This window comes from Pongo abelii, chromosome X (assembly GCF_028885655.2).
Source record: "Pongo abelii isolate AG06213 chromosome X, NHGRI_mPonAbe1-v2.0_pri, whole genome shotgun sequence".
In the NCBI taxonomy this organism is placed as follows: domain Eukaryota; kingdom Metazoa; phylum Chordata; class Mammalia; order Primates; family Hominidae; genus Pongo; species Pongo abelii.
The window spans coordinates 106994823-107022129 of record NC_072008.2 but is presented as its reverse complement, the minus strand read 5'-3'; the positions used below and the strand labels follow the sequence as shown (position 1 = coordinate 107022129).

The 27307-nt window shown below is 40.8% G+C and overlaps 1 protein-coding gene across 5 annotated transcripts; it reads left to right on the top strand.

The window, feature by feature from the left end:
* On the top strand, positions 1-26685 carry TAF7L (TATA-box binding protein associated factor 7 like). 5 transcript variants are annotated; one of them, XM_002831890.3, is made up of 13 exons: positions 1-1264; positions 6340-6407; positions 7224-7302; positions 10287-10420; positions 11417-11543; positions 12089-12144; positions 14812-14853; positions 15725-15797; positions 16127-16240; positions 17331-17552; positions 17747-17859; positions 19621-19680; positions 25701-26685. In XM_002831890.3, exons 1-13 carry the CDS (start codon positions 886-888, stop codon positions 25743-25745), a joined length of 1512 nt encoding a protein of 503 aa, XP_002831936.2. In that variant the 5' UTR covers positions 1-885; the 3' UTR covers positions 25746-26685. The 5 variants fall into 5 exon arrangements, with proteins under 5 accessions (XP_002831936.2, XP_054400821.1, XP_054400822.1 ...); XM_054544846.1 differs by having other exon boundaries at positions 17328-17552; XM_054544848.1 differs by lacking the exon at positions 1-1264 and adding an exon at positions 2455-2633.
* Positions 26686-27307: the final 622 nt, after the last annotated feature.

The following is a 27307-nucleotide window of genomic DNA, read 5'->3' as shown; positions in this document are numbered from 1 at the left end:
GGCTCACAGCAACCTCCGCCTCCCGGATTCAAGTGATTCTCGTGCGTCAACCTCCCTAGTAGCTGGGATTACAGGCACACGCCACCACGCCCGGCTAATTTTTGTATTTTTAGTAGAGATGGGGGATTCTCACCATGTTGGCCAGGCTGCTCTGAAACTCCTGACCTGAGGTGATCCACCTGCCTCGGCCTCCCAAAGTGCTGGGATTAGAGGTGTGAGCTACTGTGCCCAGCCAGGAGTACTATTTTCATTTACCTAACATGTATATATCTGATTCTTTTTAAAAAGGCTTTGAGCAGCTTTTAGTGTTATTTACTGCATGAGACAAAAAATAATTAGGGAAATGGGAGAGAACATAGTTATTTAAGATAAAACTCAACATATGCCAGTAAGGCTCATAGTTATTATTACAGGTTGGTTGCAAATTTGGTTCTGAGCTTCCTAGCAGCCATCATAAACTTAATTATATAATTCACACTGTCCTTACAAGTCAAAACAATTACTCAGCTATTTCAGTTACCAAAAACAGAATTTTCATTTCCGTTTTCATGAAACGATTTTTTTTATATAATTAATGCCTTCAAGAATATTGTATAGTAAATGTAAAACTGGTCTCGTTGGCCTGTTTTGTTGCATAACCCCTGATGTAGCCCCATGGCATAATGCCAAAATGAAGGTTAGCGGATGGATTCTAAAAGGGATCAAAACAATTTTGTCTTGGTCTGAAGCTCTGATAATCTAGTTTAATTGAATGAAAAAAAATCATGTCCCAAAAGAAAATTATTGTAGAATAGTCTTCTGAAAATATTTATTCCCTACGATTAAGTTTGGGTGAGTGTTAGGCAGTGGAGACGTGGCTGCTACAATCTTGAACAGGCACCGGCAATGTCGTTAATAGTATTACGTCTTAAAGACGTAAAGAAATCTTTTACATTTACGAAGGTTCTGGAACCCTCCAGGTCACATGACTACACAGGAAGCCATTTTACAACCCCAACGAGGTGGGCCATGGAGTGCCCCGAGGGACAGCTCCCCATTTCTTCAGAACATGATTCAACACCAACAGTTTCAACATCGGAAGTAACTAGCCAACAAGAGCCCCAAATTCCTGTCGACCGTGGGTCTGAAACCACCTATGAAAGCAGCGCCGACATTGCTGGCGACCAAGGCACCCAGATTCCTGCCGACCAGGATGCTCAAACGGATGCGGACAGCAGTGCCCAGGCTGCTGCCCAGGCCCCAGAAAACTTCCAGGAAGGGAAAGGTAGGTGGCTTTTTAAGCTTGTTCCCCCAGCAAAGGACCTTCTTTCGGAGAAACAAACTGCTTTTAGTTCGATTCAAAATTTGTTTGAATTGCGGCCCCCTTGAGGAGCAATGGGCGACGTAACTTGTGTCCCTCTCCAGAGGATGTAAAATGTTGACTCTGTTGAGGAGAGGGGAGCAACTGATCGTGTTAGAGGGCTTTGGGCACAGATTCTAGTTGTTCAGTGGGTTTGCACAGTGACGTATTTGTCACCAGGCGAGGTCACCGTGCCTAGGGACAAACGGTCCGACCTAATGGAGTCGAGGAGCAACCAAAAGCGAGCAACTCGCTTTTTTTTTTTTTTTTACGGAGTTTCGCTCTTGTTGCCCAGGCTGGAGTGCAGTGGCGCGATCTCGGCTCACTACAACCTCCGCCTCCCGGGTTCAAGCAATTCTCCTGCCTCAGCTGCCCGAGTAGCTGAGATTACAGGCGCCTGCCATCATGCCTGGCTAATTATTATTATTATTTTTATTATTTTTTAAAATAGAGATGGGGTTTCAACATGTTGGCCAGGCTGATCTCGATCTCCTGACCTCAGGTGATCCACCCGTCTCGGCCTCCCAAAGTGCTGGGATTACAGGCGTGAGCCACCGCGCCCGGCCCAACTCGCCTCTTAGGGGTATCACTGTCCCCTGGTAAAAATCTGGCGCCCTGAAGGTTGCCCCTGTGTAAAGGTAATTTTTTTTTTCAGACAGAGTCTCACTCTGTCGCCAGGCTGGAGTGCAGTGGCGCAATCTCGGCTCACTGCAATTTCCACCTCCTGGGTTCAAGCGATTCTCCTGCCTCAGCCTACTGAGTAGCTGGGACTACAGACGCGCGCAACCACGCCCAGCTAATTTTTGTATTTTTAGTAGAGACGGGGGTTTCATCATGTTGGCCAGGATGGTCTCGATCTTTTGACCTTGAGATCTGCCCGCCTTGGCCTCCCAAAGTACTGGGATTACAGTCGTGAGCCACCGCGCCCGGCCAAGGTAACTTGTTTTGAAGCCTCGGTCTTGCTTCGCGAGGTCCCTGAGCGGTCGCGTCCCCCTCAGCTCTCCCCTCGGCGCTCCCCTCGGCGCTCCGCGCCTTTCAAGCCTTCCCGCCCAGCACGCGGTGAGCCGGCCACTGCCTGGAGGTCGTGCTCCAGTTGGCTTGGGCAGCGCGGCCGCGGAGGCGTGGCGAGGCGGGGAGGGGCCGGCGCGCGCCGCTCTTACTGTCCAGGCGCCGGCAGCCCAGCGTTCGCCTCTACGTTCCGCGCGGGAGCCCACGCGCGGTTCGTCCGGAACCCACAGACCAGAGGCGCAGGTACCAGCCTTTTCGGTGTCGGCGCCAGTTCCCGGAGGAGCGGGTGAGTCGGGCGGCCGACCGGGCGTCCGGGACCGGGTCAGCGCCCCGCCGGTGTGCACCCCGCCGCGGTGCACCCCGCAGCCCTCCCCAGCCCGCCTGCACAGCGAGGCGCGAAGGCTGGGACCCGTTGCAACCTGTTGGGCCTCGCGAGAAGTTTTCAAGGGAAAGTGGATCAAAGCCTAGGGGTCAAACTTTCCCTTTGAAAGCTTAGTGCCCCGGGGATAAGGATGGAGGTCAGTCTCTTAAACTGCAGCCGGCGACTACGAACTTGAAAAAACACCCATTTAGGCGTGTACTGACTTGCATGGCCTGGAGCATGCTGCCAGGCGCCCTCCAGCCAATTATAATTCCAATTGTAATTCTGCTAAAGCGAGATGGAACTAGAGGTGAATGGTGGTAAGGGGTCCTGTTAATTTAATCAGGTATCAAAGAGTGCTTGCTGGAAAAAAGTGGATGCTTTTTCTTAAAGTGAATACCGTACAACTAGTTTTTTAGGTAAATGCAAGTAAATTTAAAAAATAATTAAAACCCAGTTCAACAGGATTGTCTAACTTCTCTCCCACTGGACTTTTTATTAGGTCTGTTTATCAAACAACTACATTGAAATAGTTTCAGTTCTTACATTCTTTCTTCCATAAAAGAGGAATTACCAAAAGGGCTTGGATATGAACAAAATGCCCTAGTTTTAGTTCTGCTGAGAAATCTAAAAGTTACTACTGATCTGATAAAATCTTGCTTAGCAGCTAGTTCTTCAAATAATCTGTTCCTGCTCCCAGCCTTAATTGTTACTATGTTCTGTTAGGGAATGTGCTCAGCCCCCAGATATTTTATTTATTTTGATCAACTCTCTTCTTGCATTTACATTTCTCTTTTGTATTTATATATGCATATATATACATATATATCTGTATGAAACAAGAAGAGAAGAAATTACAATCACAAATAATGCATCTTTCCCTCTCCCATCCTGAGTGTCTGCTTTTCTACTGCTGACTTTTTTTGTTTTGTTTTGTTTTGTTTTTGAGAAGGAGTCTCACTCTGTCACCCAAGCTGGAGTGCAGTGGCACCATCTCGGCTCAATGCAGCCTCCATCTCCTGGGTTCAAGCAATTCTCCTGCCTCAGCCTCCCAACTTGCTGGGATTACAGGCATCCACCACTACGTCCGGCTAATTTTTGTATCTTTAGTAGAGATGGGGTTTCACCATGTTGGCCAGGCTGGTCTGGAACTCCTGACCTCAGGTGATCCACCTGCCTCAGCCTCCCAAAGTGCTGAGATTACAGGTGTGAGCCACAGCGCCCAGCTGTCTTTCCACCTTTGAGAAAAATCTTCCTCAGAAGTGTGGGCCTGGCTGGGCACAGTGGCTCATGCCTGTAATCCCAACACTTTGGGAGGCCAAGGCGGATGGATCACCTTAGGTCAGGAGCTCGAGACCAGCCTGGCCAACATGGTGAAACCCGGCCTCTACTAAATATACAAAAAATAAAAAATAAAAAATTTAGCCGGGCGTGGTGGCAGGTACCTGTAATGCCAGCTACTTGGGAGGCTGAGGTAGGAGAATCGCTTGAACCCGGGCAGCGGAGGTTGCAGTGAGCTGAGATCGCGCTGTTGCACTCCAGCCTGGGCAACAAGAGCGAAACTCTGTCTCAAAAAAAAACAACAAAACAACAAAAAAGTGTGGGCCCTAATACCCAAAATGCAGGGCTCTACAAATACATCCCAAATACATGGAAAATAAGATTAGAAATAAAGTCTTGGCTCATTGTAAGAACATAAAATTGAAAAACAAATAATGAAAAAAATAAAAAATAATAAAATAAAAACTTGGGATCCAGCAATCCCATGTCTGGATGTATATCCTAAAAACTTGAGATCAGTGTGTCAAAGAGATATCTGCACACACATGTTCATTGCAGCATTACAATAGCTAAGTTATGAAATCAATCTAGGTATCCAACAAGTGGATGGATAAATATGTGGTATGTGTACCCAACTGAATACTATTCAGCCTTTGAAAAGAAGGAAATTCTGTCATTTGCAACAACATGGATGAATCTGGAGGATATTATATTAAGTGAAATAAGCCAGGCAGAGAAAGACAAAAATCACATATTCTCACTTATATGTGGAATCTAAAATAATTGAACTCATAGAAGCAGAGAGTAGTGTTGGTTATTACAGGCTGGAGTAGGGGGAGGGGCATTGAGGAGATGTTGATCAAAGAATAGAAAATTTCAGTTAGGCTGGTCCGATAGTAGTGGGATATTGTCACAACTTATTAACATTAATGCCACTGAAGTTGGTATACAATCTCCCACTGCCAAATTTGGCTTTTAAAATTAAAAAAATGAAAGTTGTAGTTAAGGGGAATAACTGATAAGTATTTAAGGTGATGGATGTGCTCATTAGATTGATTCAGTCATTTCACACTATATCATAACATCATTGTGTACCCCATAATTATATATGATTATAATTTGTAAAAAAAAGATTAACTTGGAAGAAAGTATTCACTTCAAAGGTATATATATATATATTTTAAATAAAAAGATCCATCTTAAGAGTTCTTTTAGATAGCTTTTGGGGGCATTCGAAGTAAGTGGTGATTGTGAGGATTATATGAAATGATAGACCTGATGCACTCAATGTAGTACTGGGCATACAGAATGCACACAATAAAGGGTAGTAATGAATGAAAGGGTAGTAATGAATAAATCAAATCAGATTTTATGTTCCCATAAAATCTCCATCTCAAAAAGAAAAAAAAAAAGAGACTCTGTCTCAAAAAAAAAGAACTGGACTCCATGCCGGGCGTGGTGGCGCAGGCCTGTAATCCCAGCACTTTGGGAGGCTGAGGTGGGCGGATCACTTGGGGTCAGGAGCTTAAAACCAGCCTAGCCAACATGGTGAAATCCTGTCTCTACTAAAAAATACAAAAATTAGCCAGGTGTGGTGGTGCATGCCTGTAGTCCCAACTACTTGGGAGACTGAGGCAGGAGAATGGCTTGAACCCGGGAGGCAGAGGTTGCAGTGAGCCGAGATCGCACCACTGCACTCCAGCCTGGGCGACAGAGCGAGACTCTGTCTTGAAAAAAAAAAAAAAGAACTGGACTCCTAACTTTTCCCCAGAGTAGCTCAAAGCTGTTGTTGCTGGCTCTAGAGTCATAAAAAACTGCCGGGTCTCCCATGGACTGCTTAATTTCTCCTAATCCATTAATGTAGGTGAAATATCGAAAATCAAGCCCTTGTTTACTTCAAATCATCACAGAACATTTCTGCAAGTGGTTTCTAGGCGAACTTCAGCTTTTGGTTTGCATTCTTCCCTGCAGAGGTTATATAGTTTGCTTAGGTAACCACCAACGTGTTGTTGAATTGTAGTCTTTTACCTGAGAGTCTAAGAATATGATTAAGAAGACGAAATCATGTTTCATAACAGCTGTTATTTCATTTGTTCATCAAATTACATCATGTAATTTGGATTGACTTTGGAAAATCTATACATATTGGAGAGGAGCTAAGGTAACGTCTAGAAATAATTAAGTTATGTCAAATAAGATATCGTCTAACTGTACACACATCATTCTAGCGAGGATTATGGGCAAGATCTTGTATAATTTAGCCAGTACTACCAGAAGTGGTCAGGAGAGGGAGCAAGAGGAGTTTTTAGTGACTTGGTTTTCTTTTTGCTTTCATTAACTCAAAATCAAGACATGAGTAAAAGCCAGGATGAAGTTCCTGATGAAGTTGAGAACCAGTTTATATTACGTCTGCCTCTGGTAAGAACTTGTATCTCAGAACAAATATCTTCATAATTATAGTTTAATTATAATTATAGTTCTACTTGGATTCTGTAACATTTCTATTTCAGGTAGGCTATAAAAACTCAGAACATTTGTTTCCCAGGAATCATGTTCTGTTAAGCAGTCCTATCATAGCATGTACTTTTTTGGCAGCATTTTTTCCTCCTGTACAATACCACCTATCATGCAGGTTGATTTCTTGGCAAAACAGCTGTGACAATGATGGACCCATTCACTTACCACCAGTACTAACAGCCTGTTCCCTGGACAGCCAAGATAAGACTCCTCTGAAATCCTTTCTGTCACCTCAAAAGGGGCAGTGAGAAGGGCCAGCATTATTCACCACCATGCAAGACTTTTAAAGCTCATCTCAACAAGTATTTGGCTCTCTTCCCCCACACTGATACCTGTATTCAAGCAATTAGTTAGTCTAGGCAGCTATATTAAGGATGGGGTTCAGAAACCTATTTCCCTAATTAGGGTTACTTAATATACCAAGCAAACTGCAACTAGGTAAGCCTTTCTTTAGCAACTACAACAGAAGGGTAGCAGGATTGTAGAGCTAGGAGAAAGCATTAACTGTAGCTACTAAGAGACAATTATGAGTTTAGAGTCAGCTTCATCCTAACTTGACTTATACAGTGCACAGTATCTCATGGTACATGGTCTAGTTAGTAACATTTTGGAGGTGTAAAGTTTTATTTAAGGGAGGACTTTCTTTGATATATCTATTCTGTTAGCTGCCAGGTAGATGTTTAGTTCTTCTGATTTTTCAATTTACCTTCTCTTTAGGAACACGCTTGTACTGTCAGGAACCTAGCACGTTCTCAAAGTGTCAAGATGAAGGATAAACTAAAAATTGACTTCTTGCGTAAGTAGTTAATATCCATTCACTATACATTGAACAATAATTTATTAAGGGATTGCTATGTGCCAGACACTATACTTGGTACTAAGGATGTGAAAAATGATAGAATATGGTCTCTGACTTGATGGACTCATGCTTTAGAGAGGCTTAAGTCCTCTTCTTTTAAGAGGAAAGGAAGTAGGAATATTGCACCTCGAGTTGAGTGATTATCATAGTGTGTTTAAGGAAACTTGGGGGTCAACTGTGGGGTTTTTGTACTGCTGGTAGTCTCCCATATATAAACTTTATGATTTCTCAACATCCAAGGGAATGACAAGTGGATATGCCATTCTTTGTTTATAAAGGTGACATGTATTTATTTATTTATTTCTTTTTTTTTTTTTTTTTTTGAGATGGAGTCTCGCTCTGTCGCCCAGGCTGGAGTGCAGTGGTGCAGTCTTGGTTCACTGCAACCTCTGCCTCCCGGGTTCAAGTGATTCTTTTGCCTCAGCCTCCCGAGTAGCTGGGATTACAGGCACATGCCACCATGCCTGGCTAATTTTTGTATTTTTAGTAGAGACATGGTTTCACCATGTTGGTCAGGCTGGTCTCAAACTCCTGACCTCGTGATCCACCTGCCTTGGCCTCCCAAAGTGCTGGGATTACAGGCGTGAGCCAACGTGCCTGGCCGGTGACATATATTTCTTTCTTTTAAATAATATTTGTTATATTTGCAAATCGTACATCCAATAAAGGGGTTAATATCCAAATATATAAGGAACTCAAACAACTCAATAGTAAGAAAACAAATAACCTGATTTTAAAATGGGCAAAGGATCTGAGCAGATACTTCTCAAAAGAAGACATACAAGTAGCCAAAAGGTTCATGAAAAAATGCTCAGCATCACTAATCATTAGGGGAATGCAAATTAAAACAACAGCGAGATATCACCTCATACCTGTTAGAATGGCTTTTATTAAAAAAAAGAACAATAACAACTGTTAATGAGGATGAGGAGAAAAGGGAGCCTTTGTACCCTATTGGTGGGAATGTAAATTAATACAGCCTTTTTTTTTTTTTTTTTTGAGATGGAGTCTTGCTGTGTCACCCAGGCTGGAGTGCAGTGGCGCGATCTTGGCTCACTGCAACCTCCGCCTCCTGGGTTCAAGCAATTCTCCTGCCTCAGCCTTCCGAGTAGCTGGGACTACAGGCATGCGCCACCACACCTGGCTAATTTTTTTGTATTTTTGGTAGAGACGGGGTTTCACCATGTTGACCAGACTGGTCTTGAACTCCTGACCTCAAGTGATCCACCCACCTCAGCCTCCCAAAGTGTTGGGATTACAGGTGTGAGCCACTGTGCCCGGCCTACAGCCATTATTTTTTTTAAATGGTATGGAGGTTCCTCAGAAAACTAAAAATAGAACAACCATGTGATCCAGCAACCCCACTTCTGTGAATATATTCACAGAAGGAATTGATATCAACATGTTGAAGGCATACCTCTCTGCACTCCCTTATTCATTGTAGCATTATTCACAATAGCCAAGATATGGAATCAACCTAAGTGTAAATGTGATACGTATACACAATGCCATACTACTCAGCCTTTTAAAAAGAACAAAATTCTGTCATTTGGGACACCATGGATGAATCTAGAGGCCATTTGCACCAAGAGCATGCGTAAATAAATAAGTAAATAAGTAAATAAATAAATAAATGTTTCCACACAAGCTTATCTGCCTAAAAAACACACAACCAAAAATAGATAAATAAATTTTGCTAGTTTTTTTTTTAATGCAGAGAAGCATATAAAGGAGAAAACAAAAAGTGGCTCATAATCTCACCAGTTAGTTAACACTTACTGACATTTTTTTAAAAAGATAATATAAGTTCATAGTTAGAAAATTCAAATAAAACAGGCCAGGCATGATGGCTCATGCCTGTAATCCCAGCTCTTTGGGAGGCTGAGGCAGGCGGATCACTTGAGGTCAGGAGTTCCAGACCAGCCTGGCCAACATGGTGAAACCCCGTCTCTACTAAAAATGCAAAAATTAGCCGGGCATGGTGGTGCACACCTGTAATCCCAGCTATTTGGGAGGCTGAGGTACGAGAATTGCTTGAACCCAGAGGGTGGAGGTTGCAGTGAGCAGAGATCGTACCACTGCACTCCAGCCTGGGTGACAGAGTGAGACTCCTTCTCAAAGAAAAAAAAAAATCAAATGAAAAAGAAAAGTTCAAAAGGAGAAATAAAACTCTTCTTCCTTATGATGCCCCAACCTCAATACCACAGATAACTGATATTAACTGTTTCTTGTTACTTCCTTATTGACAAAACTTTTATGCATAATACTAGAATTGAAACAATCTCTCTCTGTATTTTTAGAGTTAATTCACACAAAATGATAAACATTGTTTTGTATCTTTCTTTTTTCACATAATACTAGAAGATTATACCTGAATCCTCTTGTGTCAAAAGACATTTATGTTTGGGACGTCTGAGCAGCAATATTCAGAGTTTAGTATATGGCTGTTGTATAGAATTTTATCTTTATGAAGCTAATTAGAGATTTAACTTGAGATTTATTAGCACCATTCTAGGGTCAGTCAACCCTTCCCTCACCCAGCCCTTTGAAAACACACATGTACAATGACACGATTGAATGCTTCTAAAAAAAAAAAAAGGGAATTGGTTTTAATGAATGGAATTTGCTTTTCAGGATGAGAATTAAACATGTATTGCTTCACCCATATTTAGTTCACATCCATTAACAAGAAACTTAGCTACTTTTGCACAAGTGACATAAACTAGGAAAAAAGAGCTCCATATACTTTCCATTTTTTTTCTTTAGGAAGCTATTAATTGTGCACACAATTCTAGCATTATGAGAGATAGTAGGTTTCTTGGAAAGACTAATCTGTCCCACATAAGTCTTCATTATTCAAACCTTAGGAAGTTTAAGAGTTCACTGGGAAGATATCAACTTTAATCTTTACTTCTCTCCAGCTGATGGGCGCCATGCAGTTGTTGAAGTAGAAGATGTCCCACTAGCCGCTAAGATGGTTGACTTGCCTTGTGTTATTGAAAGCCTGAGAACGTTTGATAGAAAAACCTTTTATAAAACAGCAGACATTTCTCAGGTATGGACTAGTTTTCTTTACTAGCCTCACATCCTTCAAGGAATTCTTTTCTCTTTCTGTTTTTCTTTCTTTCAGTACTCCTTTCCACTTGGTGAATGGCTGCTTGGCATTTCTAATTTCCAGATCGACTGCACAGGAATGAAATGTCATGTTCTGGTTTGGTGTTTGATCCTTAGCTTTCAGTATTTTATTTTAACCAAATAGCCTATAGAGAGTCCCATTTGCCACTTATAGTGACTTTTCATTAATTGAAACATATGAGCCGCTGGGATCTTCTGAACTTTGTATTAAAACAGTATGTTGTTAACTCTGGAGGTTTAAATTGGTTCTTATTCATCATCTCTGCTGTTGATTTCTTATTTCCTCTCTAAATCAAAATGCTGAGATAGGCCAGGCACAATGGCCCATGCCTATAATCCCTACACTTTGGGAGGCTGAGGTGGGAGGATCACCTGAGCCCACGAGTTTGAGACCAACCTGGGCAACATAGTGAGACCTCATCTCTACAAAAACAAGATTAGCCAGATGTGATGGCACACACCTGTAGTTCCAGCTATTCTAGAGATTGAGGTAGGAGGATCACTTTAGCCCAGGAGGTCGAGGGTGCAGTGAGCCATGATCATGTACCACTGCACTCCAGCCTGTATGACAGAGCAAGACTTTGTCTAAAAACAAAACAAAATAAAAAACCTAAGCTAAGTTCCAAGATCTGTTTCCAATATATTCCCTCTGTAGTGGTAAACACTCTCGTGGAAAAAAAAAAACAACACACCTTCAGAGTTCATATGTAGTGCTGCTGGTGGCTGGTGGAGGGGAGGAGAGGGAGAGAGGGAGACTGCAAAAATGAGAGAATATAAATGTACATTACAAAATACTTGGTTTTCTGGAAATGGCAAGTATCAGTCTCTTCTGTGCATTTCTAGTGGTAAGAATGATTATGATTGCTAATCCAAAATTTGTGGCCATAGTCAACTTCTTTGTCTTTGTTAAATGTAGATGCTTGTGTGCACTGCTGATGGTGATATCCACCCTTCTCCAGAAGAACCAGCTGCCTCTACTGATCCTAATATAGTCAGGAAAAAAGAAAGGGAGAGAGAGAAAAAATATGTCTGGAAGCATGGCAGTAAGTCACCAGCCCCTTGCTCATTCCTGCTGACTAAAATTTATTTGCTGAATCCCAATTCCTTGTGAAACAGGGACCTCTTACCACACTTAGGTGTTTGGTTCATTAGGTTCTCAGACACTCTTAAGAGGAGTCATGTCAGCTGGGCGCGGTGGCTCACGCTTGTAATCCCAGCACTTTGGGAGGCCGAGGCGGGTGGATCACCTGAGGTCAGGAGTTCGAGACCAGCTTGGCCAACATGGTGAAACTCTGTCTCTACTACAAATACAAAAATTAGTTGGGTGTGGTGGCGGGCACCTGTAATCCCAGCTACTCGGGAGGCTGAGGCAGGAGAATCGCTTGAACCTAGGAGGTGGTTGCAGTGAGCTGAGATCGCACCACTGCACTCCAGCCTGGGCAACAGAGTGGGACTTGATCTCAAAAAAAAAAAAAAAAAAAAGTCATGTCATGAGCCTTGGTTTATAGCATGATCTTTGTCTTTATCAAATTCAGCTATGTGACTACCATCAGTCATATAACGTTTCACTGTGTTGTATTTATTTTAGTTACGCCACCACTTAAGAATGTCAGAAAGAAAAGGTTCCGGAAAACACAAAAAAAGGTTAGTTACATGCTATTTGTGTGTCTGCCGGGCTGATTAGAAGAGGATCATGGGCCAGAAGGAAAGAGAAAAAGTCAGTTGGGAATTAATTTGTTAATTCATTTATATGTTCAATAAACATTTATTGAATGTGAACTAAATAAATGCCAGGCACTGTATGCTAGCAGTTGGGAATATAGCAGTGAATAAAAAGACCTGATCCTTGAGATTATAGGGTAGTCATTTGGGGTCTGGAAGAATCATACATTTGAAACTTCTGTTAATGCTTTCAGTTTTCTATTGCAAGATCTAGTTTTAAAGTGAACCCATCCAGAACCTGAAAATTGGGAATTGTGGTTATATTCCTAATGTTATTTCAGGCTTGTAGAATCTTGGGTAAACTACAGGAGTATTGTGGCTTGGCTTCTTCTTTTGTTTAAAATTAAACATGTTATTTTGAAATAATTGTAAATTCATATACAGTTGTAAGAAATAAAAGAGAGGTATCGTGTACCCTTTTGCCATTTTCCCCATTTTGCAAAACTATAGTACAATACCACAAACAGGTAATTGACATGATTAGAATTCTGCAATCTTATTCCAATTTCTCCAGTTTTACTTGTACTCGTGTATTTTTGTGCATGTGTTTAGTTCTATGCAGTTTTATCCCATGTGTAAGTTCATGTATCTGCCTACACAGTCAAAATACAAAACAGTTTCATCACCACAAGGATCCCTCATTTTGCTTTTATATAACCATGCCCACTTCCCTTCTACCTCATACCCCTGTCTCTGACACTTGGTAATCACTAATCTGATCTCTATCTCTGTAATTTTGTCATTTCAAAAATTTAATATTAATGGAATTATATAGTATATAACATCAGAGACTAGCTTATTTTTTCATTCAGCATAATTCACTTAAGATCCATATAAGTTTTTGTAGCATCAGTAGTTTATTTTTTATTGCTGAGTAGTATTCCATGGTATGAATGTACCACATTACATAACTGTTCTCCCTTTGAAGGACATCTGGGTTGTTTACAGGTTTTGACTATTATAAATAAAGCTGTGAATAGGTTTTTGTGTGAATATAAGTATTCATTTCTTTGGAATAAATGTCCAGGAGTATAATTGCTGGGTCATATGGTAGTCGCATGTTTAGTTTTATAAGAAATGATCTGTATTCCAGAGTGACTGTACCATTTTATATTCCTGCCAATAATGTATGAATGATCCAGTTTCTCCACCTCCTCACCAGCATTAGGTGTTGTCACTATTTTTCATTTTAGCCATTCTGATAGGTGTGTAGTGATCTCATTGTAGTATTAATTTACATTTCCCTGATGGTTAACGGGGTTGAACATCTCATGTGCCATCTATTCCACTTCAGTGAAATGTCTGCTCATGCCTTTTGCCTATTTTCTAAATTGATTTTTTATTATTGAATTTTGAGAGTTCTTTTTATATTCTAAATACTACCAGTGTTTTATCAGATATGTAGTTTGCAAATATATTCTCCCAATCTGTAGCTTGTCTTTCCATCCTCTTCGTAGGGTCTTTCAGAGAGCTAAAGTTTTTAGTTTTGATGAAGTACAGTATATTGATTTTTTTGAAAACGATCTTGCTTTTTATAGTAAATCTAAGAACTCTTTGCCTAGCCCAGATCCTGAAGATTTCCTCCTGCTTTTTTTTTTTTTTTTACATCTTTTTTAAGCCTGATGCCAATTTTCGACTTAATTTTTATAAAAGCTATGAGGTTTAGTTCAAGGTTTTTTTTTGTTTTTTGTTTTTGTTTTTGTTTTTCTTGCCAAAGGATGTCTAATTGCTCTAGCACTATTTGTTGAAAAGGCTATCCTTCCTCTGTTGTATTGGTTTTGTACCTTTGCCAAATACCAGTTGGGCTTGGTTTTATGGGTCTGTTTCTGGGTTCTCCATTCTCTTCCACTGATCCATCTGTCAATCCCTCCACCAATATCACAGTGTCGCTATATAATTGGTACTGAAATTAGAAGGCTGATTGCTCTGACTTTACTTTTCTTTCTCAATATTGTTTAGCCATTCTAGAGTCTATATCTTTATTTATTTATTTATTTATTTTTTGAGATGGAGTCTCGCTCTGTTGCCCAGGCTGGAGTGCAATGGCACGATCTCTGCTCACTGCAGCCTCCGCCTCCCGGGTTCAAGCTACTCTTGTGCCTCAGCCTCCCAAGTAGCCAGGATTACAGGCGTGGGCCACTATGCCCAGCTAATTTTTGTATTTTTAGTAGAGACGGATTTCACCATGTTGGCCAGGCTGGTCTCGAACTCCTGACCTCACGTGATCCACCCACCTTGGCCTCCCAAAGTGCTGAGATTACAGGCATGAGCCACCGTGCCTGGCCAAAAGCCTATATCTTTTAATATAAATTTTAGAATAAGCTTGTCTATAGCTACAGAAAACCTTGCTAGAATTTTGGCAGGAATTACATTAAACTTATAGATCAATTTGGGGAGAACTGACATTTTTACTATGTTGAGTCTTCCAATCCATGAACACAGTTGCCTTGGCTTTTATACTCTGTAAATCAACATTTATTGAGTGCCTATTAAATGTAAAACTAAGTTAAGAATAGTTGTAGAGCTCTTTAAGCTTTACTGAAATATAGGTATCATAATATAACTTGTTTATTGTGTTTTATTTCATAGGTCCCTGATGGCAAAGAAATGGAAAAAAGCAGCTTTACTGAGGTAGAGCAATCATAATATAACTTCATTTTTACCCTTAATGTGTTTTATTTAATAGCTCATTAGTTTCAAATGAATCAAATAAACCACAGAAGCTACTTTTGAGCTTTCCTTCTCTCCTCTAACCCTCATCCTAAACACATACACTGGGTTTGATTCACTGAAAAATGAATTCATTGTTTGAAGTTTGATAACTGCTAGAGGAAAAGATACAATTTGGCCAGTGACTCCGTGTATTCTAATCTGCTCTTTTTATTCTGATATTTATTTCAAAAGCCATTCCTTGGGAGCCAGAGTTCACTTTTAACAGCAGTTGTTTGCAATTGCTTATTCCCCATCAAAATCCTAATTTCTATTTGTGGCACAACAAATTGGTTGCTGTGGAGATAATTATGTAAAACTGGATTCAAGGGAGAACATGCAGCTAAGATCCAGTTTTTGTAGGAATGTCTCTAATAATAAAGATGTGGGGAAGTGAAATCTGGGAATTTGGATCTTTAAACCAAATTATTTCTAAATAACTAATAAGGAATTATAGTTCTTTGCCAATGTAAATCAGGACAAATAATTTATAACTGAGACCTAAGGGTTGCACCTCTGAGAGAGGTCTTTACCATAGAGCTGCAGATTGAAAAGATTAAATGTCTCAAGTAATTTTTTTAATTAGGAAAAAATAAGTTTTCTGTACAAAATTCTAGACCCTGGCTAAAGATTCCTTTATAAATAGCACTACTTAAAGTAGAAATTTGGTTGGATCAGAATTTAAAGAGGCCTAACATTTGAATTCATTGGTACGTAGGAGGACACTCCTGCAAAACACAGGGTGTTAAATGACAGTATTGGTATCCCCCTCTAATCCCCAACTTTGCTTCAGTACATTGAATCTCCAGATGTGGAAAATGAAGTAAAGAGACTGCTGCGTTCAGATGCTGAAGCCATAAGTACCCGTATCCTTTATACAAATATTTTCTGCATAGTCTGTTCTGCCCCATTTGTACATGCTGACGAAGCCTCACCTCTGGTGTTTGTGTGCCAGTCTTGATGTGTAGAACTTAAGATTTTTTGAAATGTTCTAGCTAGGAACAGTAAATTCATGTAATAGAAAATTATTTATTGTGTAATTCAATATAAAGCACTTCTCCAAACTAGGAATTCTGATACAAATGGCCTAAAGTTGGACTAAATTAAATAGCACTGTTAGCCAAAGAGCCCCTTCCCTTTCAGCTGTGCCTTTTTGTTTCTTTCTGTGTTTTCCTTGACTACCCACTCCTTTCAGGTTGGGAAGTCATTGCTGAAGATGGAACCAAGGAAATAGAAAGTCAAGGCTCCATCCCAGGTTTTGTGATATCCTCGGGAATGAGCAGCCACAAGCTGGGTCATACCTTGTCAGGTACTTTAGTAAAGGCAAAGCAGGAGTTTCAGATAGGGCAGATATTGACTGGGTATCAGATCATTTTTCCATAAATTCATAGGCCAATCCAAAAAAAAAAACAGAAAAAAAGAATGGTTTCGTCCTTCCCTTTTTTTTTTTTTTTTTTTTTTTTTTGAGATGGATTCTTGCTCTGTCGCCCAGGCTGGAGTGCGGTGGCGCAATCTCAGCTCACTACAACCTCTGCCTCCTGAGTTCAAGTGATTCTCCTGCCTCAGCCTCCCAGGTAGCTGGGATTATAGGTGTTCACCACCATGCCCAGCTAATTTTTGTATTTTTAGTAGCGTCAGGGTTTCACCATGTTGGCCAGGCTGGTCTTGAATTCCAGACCTCAAGTGATCTGCCTGCCTCGGCCTCCCAAAGTGCTGGAATTACAGGTATGAGCCACTGTGCCCGGCCTTTTTTTTTTTTTTTTTTTTTTTTGAGACAGAGTCTCGCTCTGTCGCCCAGGCTGGAGTGTAGTAGTGCGATCTCGGCTCACTGCAACCTCTGCCTCCCAGGTTCAAGTAATTCTTGTGCCTCAGCCTCCCAAGTAGCTGGGATTACAGGCATGTACCACCACACCCAGCTAATTTTTCTTTTTTTCTTTTTGTTTCTTTTTTTTTGTAAGTAGAGATGGGATTTTGCCATGTTGGCCAGGCTGGTCTCCAACTCCTGGCTTCAAGTGTTCTGCCCGCGTTGGCCTCCCAAAGTGCTGGGATTACAGGCGTGAGCTACCACACCCAGCCCTTCTTCCCTCTTATTGGACTCTTGGCAGTTTAGGGGTTTTAGATTAGTGTTCTAATCTCCCATCCACCCCTGGTATTTTAACTTCCTATGACCCTTAGAGTCTCTAAATGTCTTGATCATTCACTACATGAATGAATGTTACAGTGTTTTGCATTTGCTGTCCTTGTTTTATAAAGGGAATAATCTTCCTGCATGAAAAAATGATTTATAAAATTCACCGGTTGCCTGGGGAATGTGAAAGTAAGGAGTATAATTATATCTGGAGTGTGAGTCATTTGCAGAGTTTTAGATAGTTCACCTTCTTCTTGCTTAAAACTAGTAGAATATGATATGCTTCGGGAGATGTTCAGTGATTCTAGAAGTAACAATGATGATGATGAGGATGAGGATGATGAAGATGAGGATGAGGATGAGGATGAGGATGAAGATGAAGACAAAGAAGAGGAGGAGGAAGATTGTTCTGAAGAGTATCTGGAAAGGCAGCTGCAGGCCAAGTTTATTGAATCTGGCCAGTATAGGGCAAATGAAGGTACCAGTTCAATAGGTAAGTCAGAAAAAACAAAGGGATGGGACCAGGGTGGGTGGCAGTGCTAACAGTTGACTCTAAGCATATATTAGACTCAAAGCTAAGCTCAAGAAGTTATCGCTTCAATGTGTAGTAGAGTTTTACTTGATTTGGATCTTGGTCCATTCATTTAGGCTATATTTATTATGTAAAGTTCTATGTTTCTCTATTAGTCATGGAAATTCAGAAGCAGATTGAGAAAAAGGAGAAAAAGCTCCATGAGATTCAGAATAAAGCACAAAGACAGAAGGATCTCATCATGAAAGTGGAAAACCTGACACTCAAGGTAAATTCTTGGTTGGCATAAAGAAATCCTGATATCTTACTTTCAGTATCTTGCCTTTGTGTTTCCACTTATGTCATCTCTATGCAGGGTTCTTGTTCATTCATGAACCTAAACAGCTTCTTAGAAACTCCTAATAAAAGATAACCCTGTTTCCTTTTACCTGAGTAATTTTGATCATTTAATATAAGCATTTTGGGGAAGGGACTAGGTGATATGAGATAAAAATTGCCAATATTGAGCATTTGCTATGTAAAAGGCACATAAAGGGCTAAGAATTGTGGACACATATTATCACACTTTATCCTCACATCCTTGAAACATAAATACTGTCACCACTCCCATTTTATAGATAAAGAATGGAAACTCAAAGAGGTTAAGTAACTTGCCAGGGATCACAGTAAATGATCCCTGAGTAAGGGATCTTTTAGTAGAGATGAAACCTCATCTCTACTAAAAATACAAAAATTAGCCAGGCATGGTGGCATTCTCCTGTAATCCCAGCTACCCAGGAGGCTGAGACATGAGAATCACTTGAGCCTGGGAGGCGGAGGTTGCATGAGCCAAGATTGTGCCACTGCACTCCAGCCTGGGTGACAGAGGAAGATTCTGCCTCAAAAACAAAAACAAAAACAATTATTTGCCAAACTCCTTGCTTCCCTTAGTTTTTTTTTTCCTTTGAGACTCGGTGTTCATTTACTGTGGGAGCATAGATCCCAGGCATAGATTGAACCCTGTTATTTGTATTAAAATGTATTCATTGCAGTAAAAAGGAGAAATAATTAGTTTTTAAATTTTTGGTGCATGTTTGAACAAGAATAAATATCTTGCTTTATTTTTATTAATATATGTTTAAGAGCTCCAACAAAAAGAAAATGTATGTTTAGGCCATGTTTGCTTCCCTTTTTTAGTGAGGGAAGTTCTGAAGCATTTGGAATTTCCTGCCAGATTTCATTTTCTTCAGAGCTGTAGTCAGCAAATGGGAGCACAGAACTACACCCTTTTTGGGTGTTGTCCTTTAGAATAACCAAGTAAGATAACAGATAAGGGCACACTTTGAAACATACAGTTATATGCTATTGTTGTGATTATTGTTACATGTAGTACTAGTTAGGAATAGTGATACTCTGCCCTAGTTAGGGGAAATGGAGGAGTCATTAGCACCAGATTCTAAGCCAGCTTCTCTAACAGGTCACCACAGACAAAGGATTTGTGCTAAACTAGAAAAAGGTAACATAAGGGCATTCCAATCATTTAGGGTAAGACAAAAAAATGCTATAGAGTGTATATAAAATCAAATTGGATGGTACGGTAGTTAGGGGGGATAGTTTTTATACTCTAAGTCCTTTAAAAAGAGTGTTCTTTTGTACGACAGTTTATTATTTGCGGCTGGGCGCAGTGGCTTACACCTGTAATCCCAGCACTTTGGGAGGCAGAGGCAGGCAGATCACTTGAGACAAGGAGTTTGAGACCAGCCTGGGCAACACGGTGAAACCTCATCTCTACTAAAACTACAAAAATTAGCCAGGCGTGGTGGCATGCTCCTCTAATCCCAGCTACCCAGGAGGCTGAGACATGAGAATCACTTGAGCCTGGGAGGCGGAGGTTACATGAGCCAAGATTGCGCCACTGCACTCCAGCCTAGGTGACAGAGGAAGATTCCACCTCAAAAACAAAAACAATTATTTGCCAAACTCCTTGCCTCCCTTGGGTTTTTTTTCCTTTGAGACTCAGTGTTCATCATTTATACAATTTATTTTTCAGAATCATTTTCACTCTGTGCTGGAGCAGCTTGAGTTACAGGAAAAACAAAAAAATGAGAAGGTAAGAAGTATGTTTTCAAATTAACCAGAAAACATTTGATACAGAGAATCCCCCACTTCACTTCCAATATCATTGCTGGCTGTTCCTCTCATAGGAATAGTGGTAGCCAAATCTTCTAAACGAAGGTAGCAGGGTGGAACAAGGTCTTTGTGAAAATTCACTCATTCAACAGATATTGAATGCCTATGAAGTGAAAAGCACTGGATGTACGGTGTTGAATAAGACAAATGCAATACAGTAAATCCTCAGTGTCGTTGATAGGTTCTTGGAAACTGTAACTTTAAGCAAAATGATGTATATATAATGAAACCAATTTTACTATAGGCTAATTGATATAAAGAATAATTAAGTTCCTATAGCATATTTCTGGTCACAAAAACATCACCAAACTTCTAAATAAAAACCAAAACACTTCTAATATTAAACATTGAAATAAATGTGAGCTATACATACATTTGAGAAAGACTGATAAAAACAAGTAAGACAATTATGTACCCAGTGATTCCAGTTCAGGGTCTCAGATGGCCAGAGCCTATCCCAGCAGCTCAGGGCGCAAGGTGGGAACCAGCCTTGGATAGGATGGCATCCCATTGCAGGGCACACTCACACCCACACCCACGCTCACTCAGACTGGGACAATTCAGACAAACCAATTCACCTAACGTGTACAGGGAAGTGATTTTATTTTTCTCATCAACATTATAATGAGGCCAGGCGTGGTGGCTCATGCCCGTAACCCCAGCATTTTGGGAGGCCGAGGCGAGTGGATCGCTTTAGCTCAGGAGTTTGAGACCAATCTGAGCAACATGGTGAAATGCTGACTGTACAAAAAATTAGCCGGTTGTGGTGGCATAAGCCTGTAGTCTCAGCTACTCGGGATGCTAAGGTGGGAGGATTGCTTGAGCCCAGGAGATTGAGGCTGCAATGAGCCATGATCACGCCACTGCACTCCAGCTTGGGCAACAAAGTGAGACCCTGTCTCAAAACAACAACAACAACAACAAAAAATTATAATGAAATGACATTGAACTAACAATGTTATTTGGAGACCTTTTGCATGTCATTTTGCTTAAAGTTGCAGTTTCTAAGAACCTATTGACATTAAGTGAGGACTTACTGTAACAAAACGACACTGAACAAAGCAATATTATTCAAGGACCTGCTGTACTTGTCCTCATGGAGCTGTCTAGCAGGGGAGATTGACAATAAACAAATTATACAAATATAAAGGTACAAATTGTGAAGAAGTGCTATGAAGGAAAAAAGTCAGTGGTGCTATTAGAATAAAGAGAGTCTTGAATTAATTGGGGGATCATGATAGACCTCTCCTAGGAGGTGCTATTGAAGCTGAGACCAGAAGGATTAAGTCCAGGCAAAGAGTGGGATGAAGAGCCTCTTAGGTGGAGCATATGCAAGGTCTCATGCTCAGAAAGAACTTGGCCTCTTTGAGGACCTTTGGAGTATTTAAAGCCAGGAAGAGAATGACTTAAGATAAGGTTGGAGAAGTAGGCAGAGACCATAGTATATGGTTCCTTGAAGGCCATGATAAGGAGGATGGGTTTGGCCTTAAGTGTCATGGGAAGCCCTTGAAGAATTTTAGATAGGAAAATCACATCTAATTTAGACTTTTTTTTTTTTTTTAAATGGAGTCTTGCTCTGTCGCCCAGGCTGGAGTGCAGTGGCACAATATAGGCTCACTGCAACATCCGCCTCTCGGATTCAAGCGATTCTCCTCCCTCAGCCTCCCAAGTAACTGGGACTACAGGCACGTGCCACCATGCCCGGCTAATTTTTTGTATTTTTAGTAGAGACGGGGTTTCACCGTGTTAGCCAGGATGGTCTCGATCTCCTGACCTCGTGATCCACCTGCCTCAGCCTCCCAAAGTGCTGGGATTACAGGCGTGAGCCACCACGTCCGGCCTAATTTAAACTTTTAAAAGGTTACTCTGATTATTATCTGGAGAACGGGTTGGAAGAAGGTGAAAGTAGAAGCAAAGAGGCTGGTTGGGTGGGGGGGTTGTGGTACTCTAATAACAGGATGGTAACTTGGACTAAGGTAGTAGCAATGGAGATGGAAAGAATATAGATTTTTAAACTGCAATAAAAATGTTTTTATAACTGAGATGTAATTCATAAACCATACAATATCACCCATTTAGGCTGGGTGTGGTGGTGCATGCCTGTAATCCTAGCGCTTTGGGAGGCCAAAGTGGGCAGATGGCTTCAGCCCAGGAGTTTGAGACCAGCCTGGGCAACATGGTGAAACCCCGTCTCTCCAAAAATTAGCCAGGCATGGTGGTGTGTGAATGTAGTCCCAGCTACTCGGGAGGCTGAAGTGGGAGGATTGCTTGAGCCTGGGAGGCAGAGGTTGCAGTGAGCAGAGATCCCACCACTGCACTCCAGCCTGGGTGACAGAGTGAGACTGCCTCAAACCCCGTCCTCCCCGCCCCCCACAAGTCACCCATTTAAACTATACAATTCAGTGGCTTTTAGCATATTCAGAGTTGTACAACCATCACTGCAGTCAATTTTAGAAGTTTCATCACTCCAAAAAGAAACCCTGTATCCATTAGTAATCACTCCCCATTTCTCCAGAACCTCTCCCCTGCCCAGCACTAGGCAACCACTCATCTAGTTTCTACTAATCTACTGCCTATTCTAGTTATTTCATACAAGTGAAATCATATAATACATGGTCTTTTGAGTCAAGCTTTTCTCATTTAGCATATTTTCAGGGTTCATCCATGTTATGGCATGTATCGGTACTTTTTTCCATTTAAGACTGACTAATACTCCATTGGATCAATATAGCACATTTTGTTTATTCATTCATCTGCTGATGGACATTTGGGTTGCTTTCACTTTTGGCTATTATGAATAATGCTGCAATGAATATTGATATATTAGAGAATGTGCTTTAAAGGTAGAATTGATAGGAGTTGGGTCAATTACTGGGTGTTGAAGGAGAAGGAATCATTAAGGATGTATGTATTTGTAACTTGAATGACAACTGTATTTTTCAAAGCCACAAGAGAGTGTACAGGGCGAAGAGAGAAGAAGGCAATATAGGCTAAATGAGGGTCAAGTAGCTGTATAGAAAATGTGTGCTGACTCTAACCTTATACTGTTGAAGGTTACAATTTTAAAGAGACTGGAGTTGGTATTATGAGGATGGGCTTAGCATGGTGCTCTTAAAGTACAGGCACTACTCCCTACCCCCATCCCCAGAAGGCCAGCGGAATTTTTATGTTCTATATATTCCCTTCCTCTCAGGGAAGAATATATATATATATACACACTTGGATAAATCACTTATCCAAGTACTGCTTAGTACTGCTTTAAAACAATCAGATGAACAGTTAATGCTAGGATTGTTTTAGTACCCACCAAACATCTTTGTTTTCATCAATGTAAGTACAGTTGTATGCTGCATAACAACATTTTGGCCAATGACAGACTGCGTATATGATGGTAGTCCCATAAGATTATAATGGAGCTAAGAAATTCCTGTCACCTGGTGACATTGTAGCCATCATAACATAGCAGCACAATTACTTAATTTTTAAATTATTTTAGTATAGCCTAAGTGTATAGTGTTTATATAGTCTTCAGTAGTGCACAGTAATGTCCTAGGCCTTCACATTCACTCACCACTCACTCACTGACTCACTCAGAGCAACTTCTAGTCCTGCAAGCTCCATTCATAGTAAGTGCCCTATACAAGTGTACCATTTTTAGTTTTTTATATTGTATTTTTAGTTTACCTTTTCTATGTTTCGATACACAAATACTTAACATTGTGCTACAATTGCCTACAGTATTCAGTACAGTAATATGCTGTACAGGTTTGTAACCTAGGAATGGTAGACTATACTGTGTAGCCTAGGTGTGTAGTAAGCGATACTATCTAGGTTGGTGTAAGTATGTTCTATCATGTTCGCATCATGACAAAATTGCCTAAGGATGCATTTCTTAGAACATATTCCCATTGTTAAGTAACACATGACTATATTTAGTATTGAGGAGCAGCATAGAAATGTAGCTGTAAACTTTATTTACTCAGAGTCCCTTATGTTAGTTCATTTATCCAAATTAGATTTAGTAGGTGTCTACTTTAAGCTAGGCTCTGCAGGGAGCTATGATATGCTTATGATGTAGTCTCTGTCTTCATTTGGGGAGAAATTGGCAAGAGGGGTAGGGACTTAAAGGAATGACAGATTGTCCATGGATATTAAGGAAGACTTCATGGAGAAGATGGTGTTTGACTGGGGCCTTAAAATATAGGTAGGGTTTTAATAAGGAGATAGGGAAAGGAGTGCATTCCATGAGAAAGCAGCATGTACACTGGCTCAGAGGTGGTGATGCCAGAGTGAACAGTTTAGATTTTTGGTGTAGGTCATAATGAGCCTTCAAAGCTTTTTTACCTGGGGAGTAACTCAGGAAGATTTTTCTGCCAGAAGTATAGAGGAGAAATTGAAGTGGGGACAGCCTGGAGCTTCAAAGGTGCAAGTGGTAGAGGCAAACAGAGCTTAACAATTGATTGGATTTACAGGGCAAAAAGGGGAACAAAGATGAGTCCAAAGCCTGGGCAACTGGGAAATGATGTGCCATTAACTGAAAATAGGATAACAAAAAGTGGATTTGGAGGGGTATGTGGAGAAGTGCTTTTGAAAATGGGAAATTGGAGAGAGACCCATACACAGAAATGATCATTGAAGCTGTGGGGCTAGTTGAGTTAGCCTGGTTGATTGTTCAGCAAGAAGTCTGAACCTAAGGAAAAACCTATCTTTAGCGGGTGGTGGGAAGAGAAAGAGCCTGCAAAGGAGAAAGAACTGGATCAGTCAGTGGTTGTAATCATGGTCAATCAGGGGTCACTCAGCAACCGAGTGAGAAGAGCCCCTAAGTTACTGCGGATAGCAATTATTGTGGCTTGGTAGGTGATGTGCAGCATAGGATTGTTTTATAATGTTCCTTTCATTTCACAGACTAAAAATTCATTCTGGTATGGAGTGTCCTGAAATGAACAATATTCAAAAACAACCTTTGTTGTAAAGATGGCATACATCTCTGAATGTTATTGGTCACTTTACCATTTCAAGTTAAAAAAATTAAATCCTATACCACAAAATGTTCAGGGCTTCTAACTTAGAAAGCATAAGTAGAACATCATCAGGCTCCTGATTGGTCAGGACTCTGGCTCGGTTTCTAAGTATCTCCTAATGTGGTAAGAAGCAGCCGGTAAGACTCAGTCTAAGACCCATTGTGTTCATTGGGACAAGAGAGTGTCCCAACTGTTTTATCATCTGACTCTTAGAATATGGCTACAGAGATCCCATCTCCTTTGCCCCTACAGTGAGCTGTGACCTCTGTATATTCTTCACAGAAGCACAAATTCTTAACAGCAAACATATTGTTTTTTTTAAAGCCTATTCAATTTTAAAGCTTGATATGGTTTGTCTGTGTCCCCACCCAAATCTCATCTTTAATTCCCACGTGTTGTGGGAGGTACCTGGTGGGAGGTAATTGAATCATGGGAGTAGGTCTTTCCCATGCTGTTCTCATGATAGTGAATAAGTCTCACGAGATCTGATGGTTTTAAAAAGGGGAGTTTCCCTGCATAAGCTCTCCTATCTTTGCCTGCTGCCATCCATGTAAGATATGACTTGCTCCTCCTTGCCTTCCACCATGATTGTGAGGCCTCCAGCCATATGGAACTATAAGTCCATTAAACCTCTTTTTCTTCCCAAACTCAGGTATATCTTTATCAGCAGCATGAAAACTGACTAATACAAAACTTCCCTTCATAAATTGGGCATAATAAAGGACATCATCATGGCCACAGCAGTATGCATGCATTCTTGACTGTGGCCAATATTCTCTGGAACATTGCAAGACTAAGATAACCTTGTAAATGCCAAATAACAATAGTTCTTTTTGGTTCATTTAAGTAAATTCTAGATCAAGTAATGGGACTTCAAATTTCAAATGAATTTTTCATGTCTTTCTACCTCTCCCTACAGCTCATTTCCCTACAGGAACAATTGCAGCGTTTTCTGAAGAAGTGAGGAGAGCCATTGGCCTGGCCCACAACCCTTGGATTCACTATCCAGACTGCAGACTGGATGAAACTGTGCATGTTTTTGTCCCTTCAGTTGCCTTATGTTGAATCAGTTATATTTATCTGTACCTTCTTTGCTACTTAAAATATGCTCAAAGTTTGTAGTCATGTAGATACGGCCAGTATAAAAATGTAGTAGACTTAGAGACCCCACTCGACCATGAGACTTTCTCTTTGTCAATTTGGGAATTATTATTATTAATTTAGAAATGGAGTCTTGTTATGTTGCCCAGGCTGAATTCAGACTCCTGGGCTTAAGGGATCCTCCCGCCTCAGCCTCCTGAGTAGCTGGGACTACAGTTGTGCACCACCACACTAAACAAGAATTAATTATATTGCTTCTGTGCTATGGTACCAGCAGATGATTCAGCCATGCTTCCAAAGGCAATGTAGCCTAGAGGCCATACAGCTGTTTGGTTTGCATATGTTTTAGCTTTTCTTTTGGTTTTTAGTATTTCCTAAAACATAGGGGAAAAAACGAGGTCATTTCTACTAAGCACTAGGACCTGCCATAGTGAGTTTAAGTGCCTACCTTGCAGCAGTTAATACTAGATTGTGTTCTGTCTCTGTTCAGGTAACAGGGCTGCATTCCTGCTCAAGGATGATTTCTTGCTGCTGCTTATGTTCTGTTGTTTTTAGGATGGAGCTGGTTGTTATTCACCAACTAAGGGAACAGTTAGAGCGGAGATGAAGAAATTATGAACTGTTATCCTTATTCTGAGCCTTCTCCTCCTAACCCCCATCAGCTAAGGTTAGGAAGAACAAGATGCCATAATGCCTATGAAGACGTCTTTAACAATCTTGTTTGGGTTTTTTTCTAGGTATGTTATTAGTGTTTTATGGTCTATGTTCTTTAAGCAATAAATAAATTGTTCATTTTAAATGGATTGTTGTCAATTTATTAAACCATCCCCCATGATGAGTGCACTCATATCCAAATGGAAACAAGAAGAAAAGCAATAAGCTCTATATCTTAGTTCATTTGGGCTGCTGTAACAAAAATACCATAGACTGGGTAAATTATAAACAACAGAAATTTATTGCTTATAGCTCTGGAGGCTTGGAAGTCTAAGATCAAGGTGCCAGCAGCTTTGGCATCTGGTGAGGGGTTTGTCTGCTTCCTAGATAGCGTCTTCGGGGTGCATCCTCACATGGCAGCAGGGCAAACAAACTCCCTCAGGCCTCTTTTAAAAGGGCGCTAATTCCATTCATAAGGGTGGAGCCCTCATTACCTAATCACCTCCCAAAAGCCCTACCTCTTAATACTAACACATTACTGATTATATCTTAACATATGAATTTTGGGGGACACATTCGGACCATAGCACTCTGATTAGAAAATGGCAGAAGATGCTATCAGCCTTGGGGCATCCTTCCAGAGTTCTTAGGGTAACTCCTAATGAACTAAGCAAATCAAATCCCAATGCTATATTGTTAAGGTGAGAAGATTTGCTCCAAATCCCAGTGCTGTATGGTTAATATGAGATGAAGCGGGTGCGGGGGTGGGGG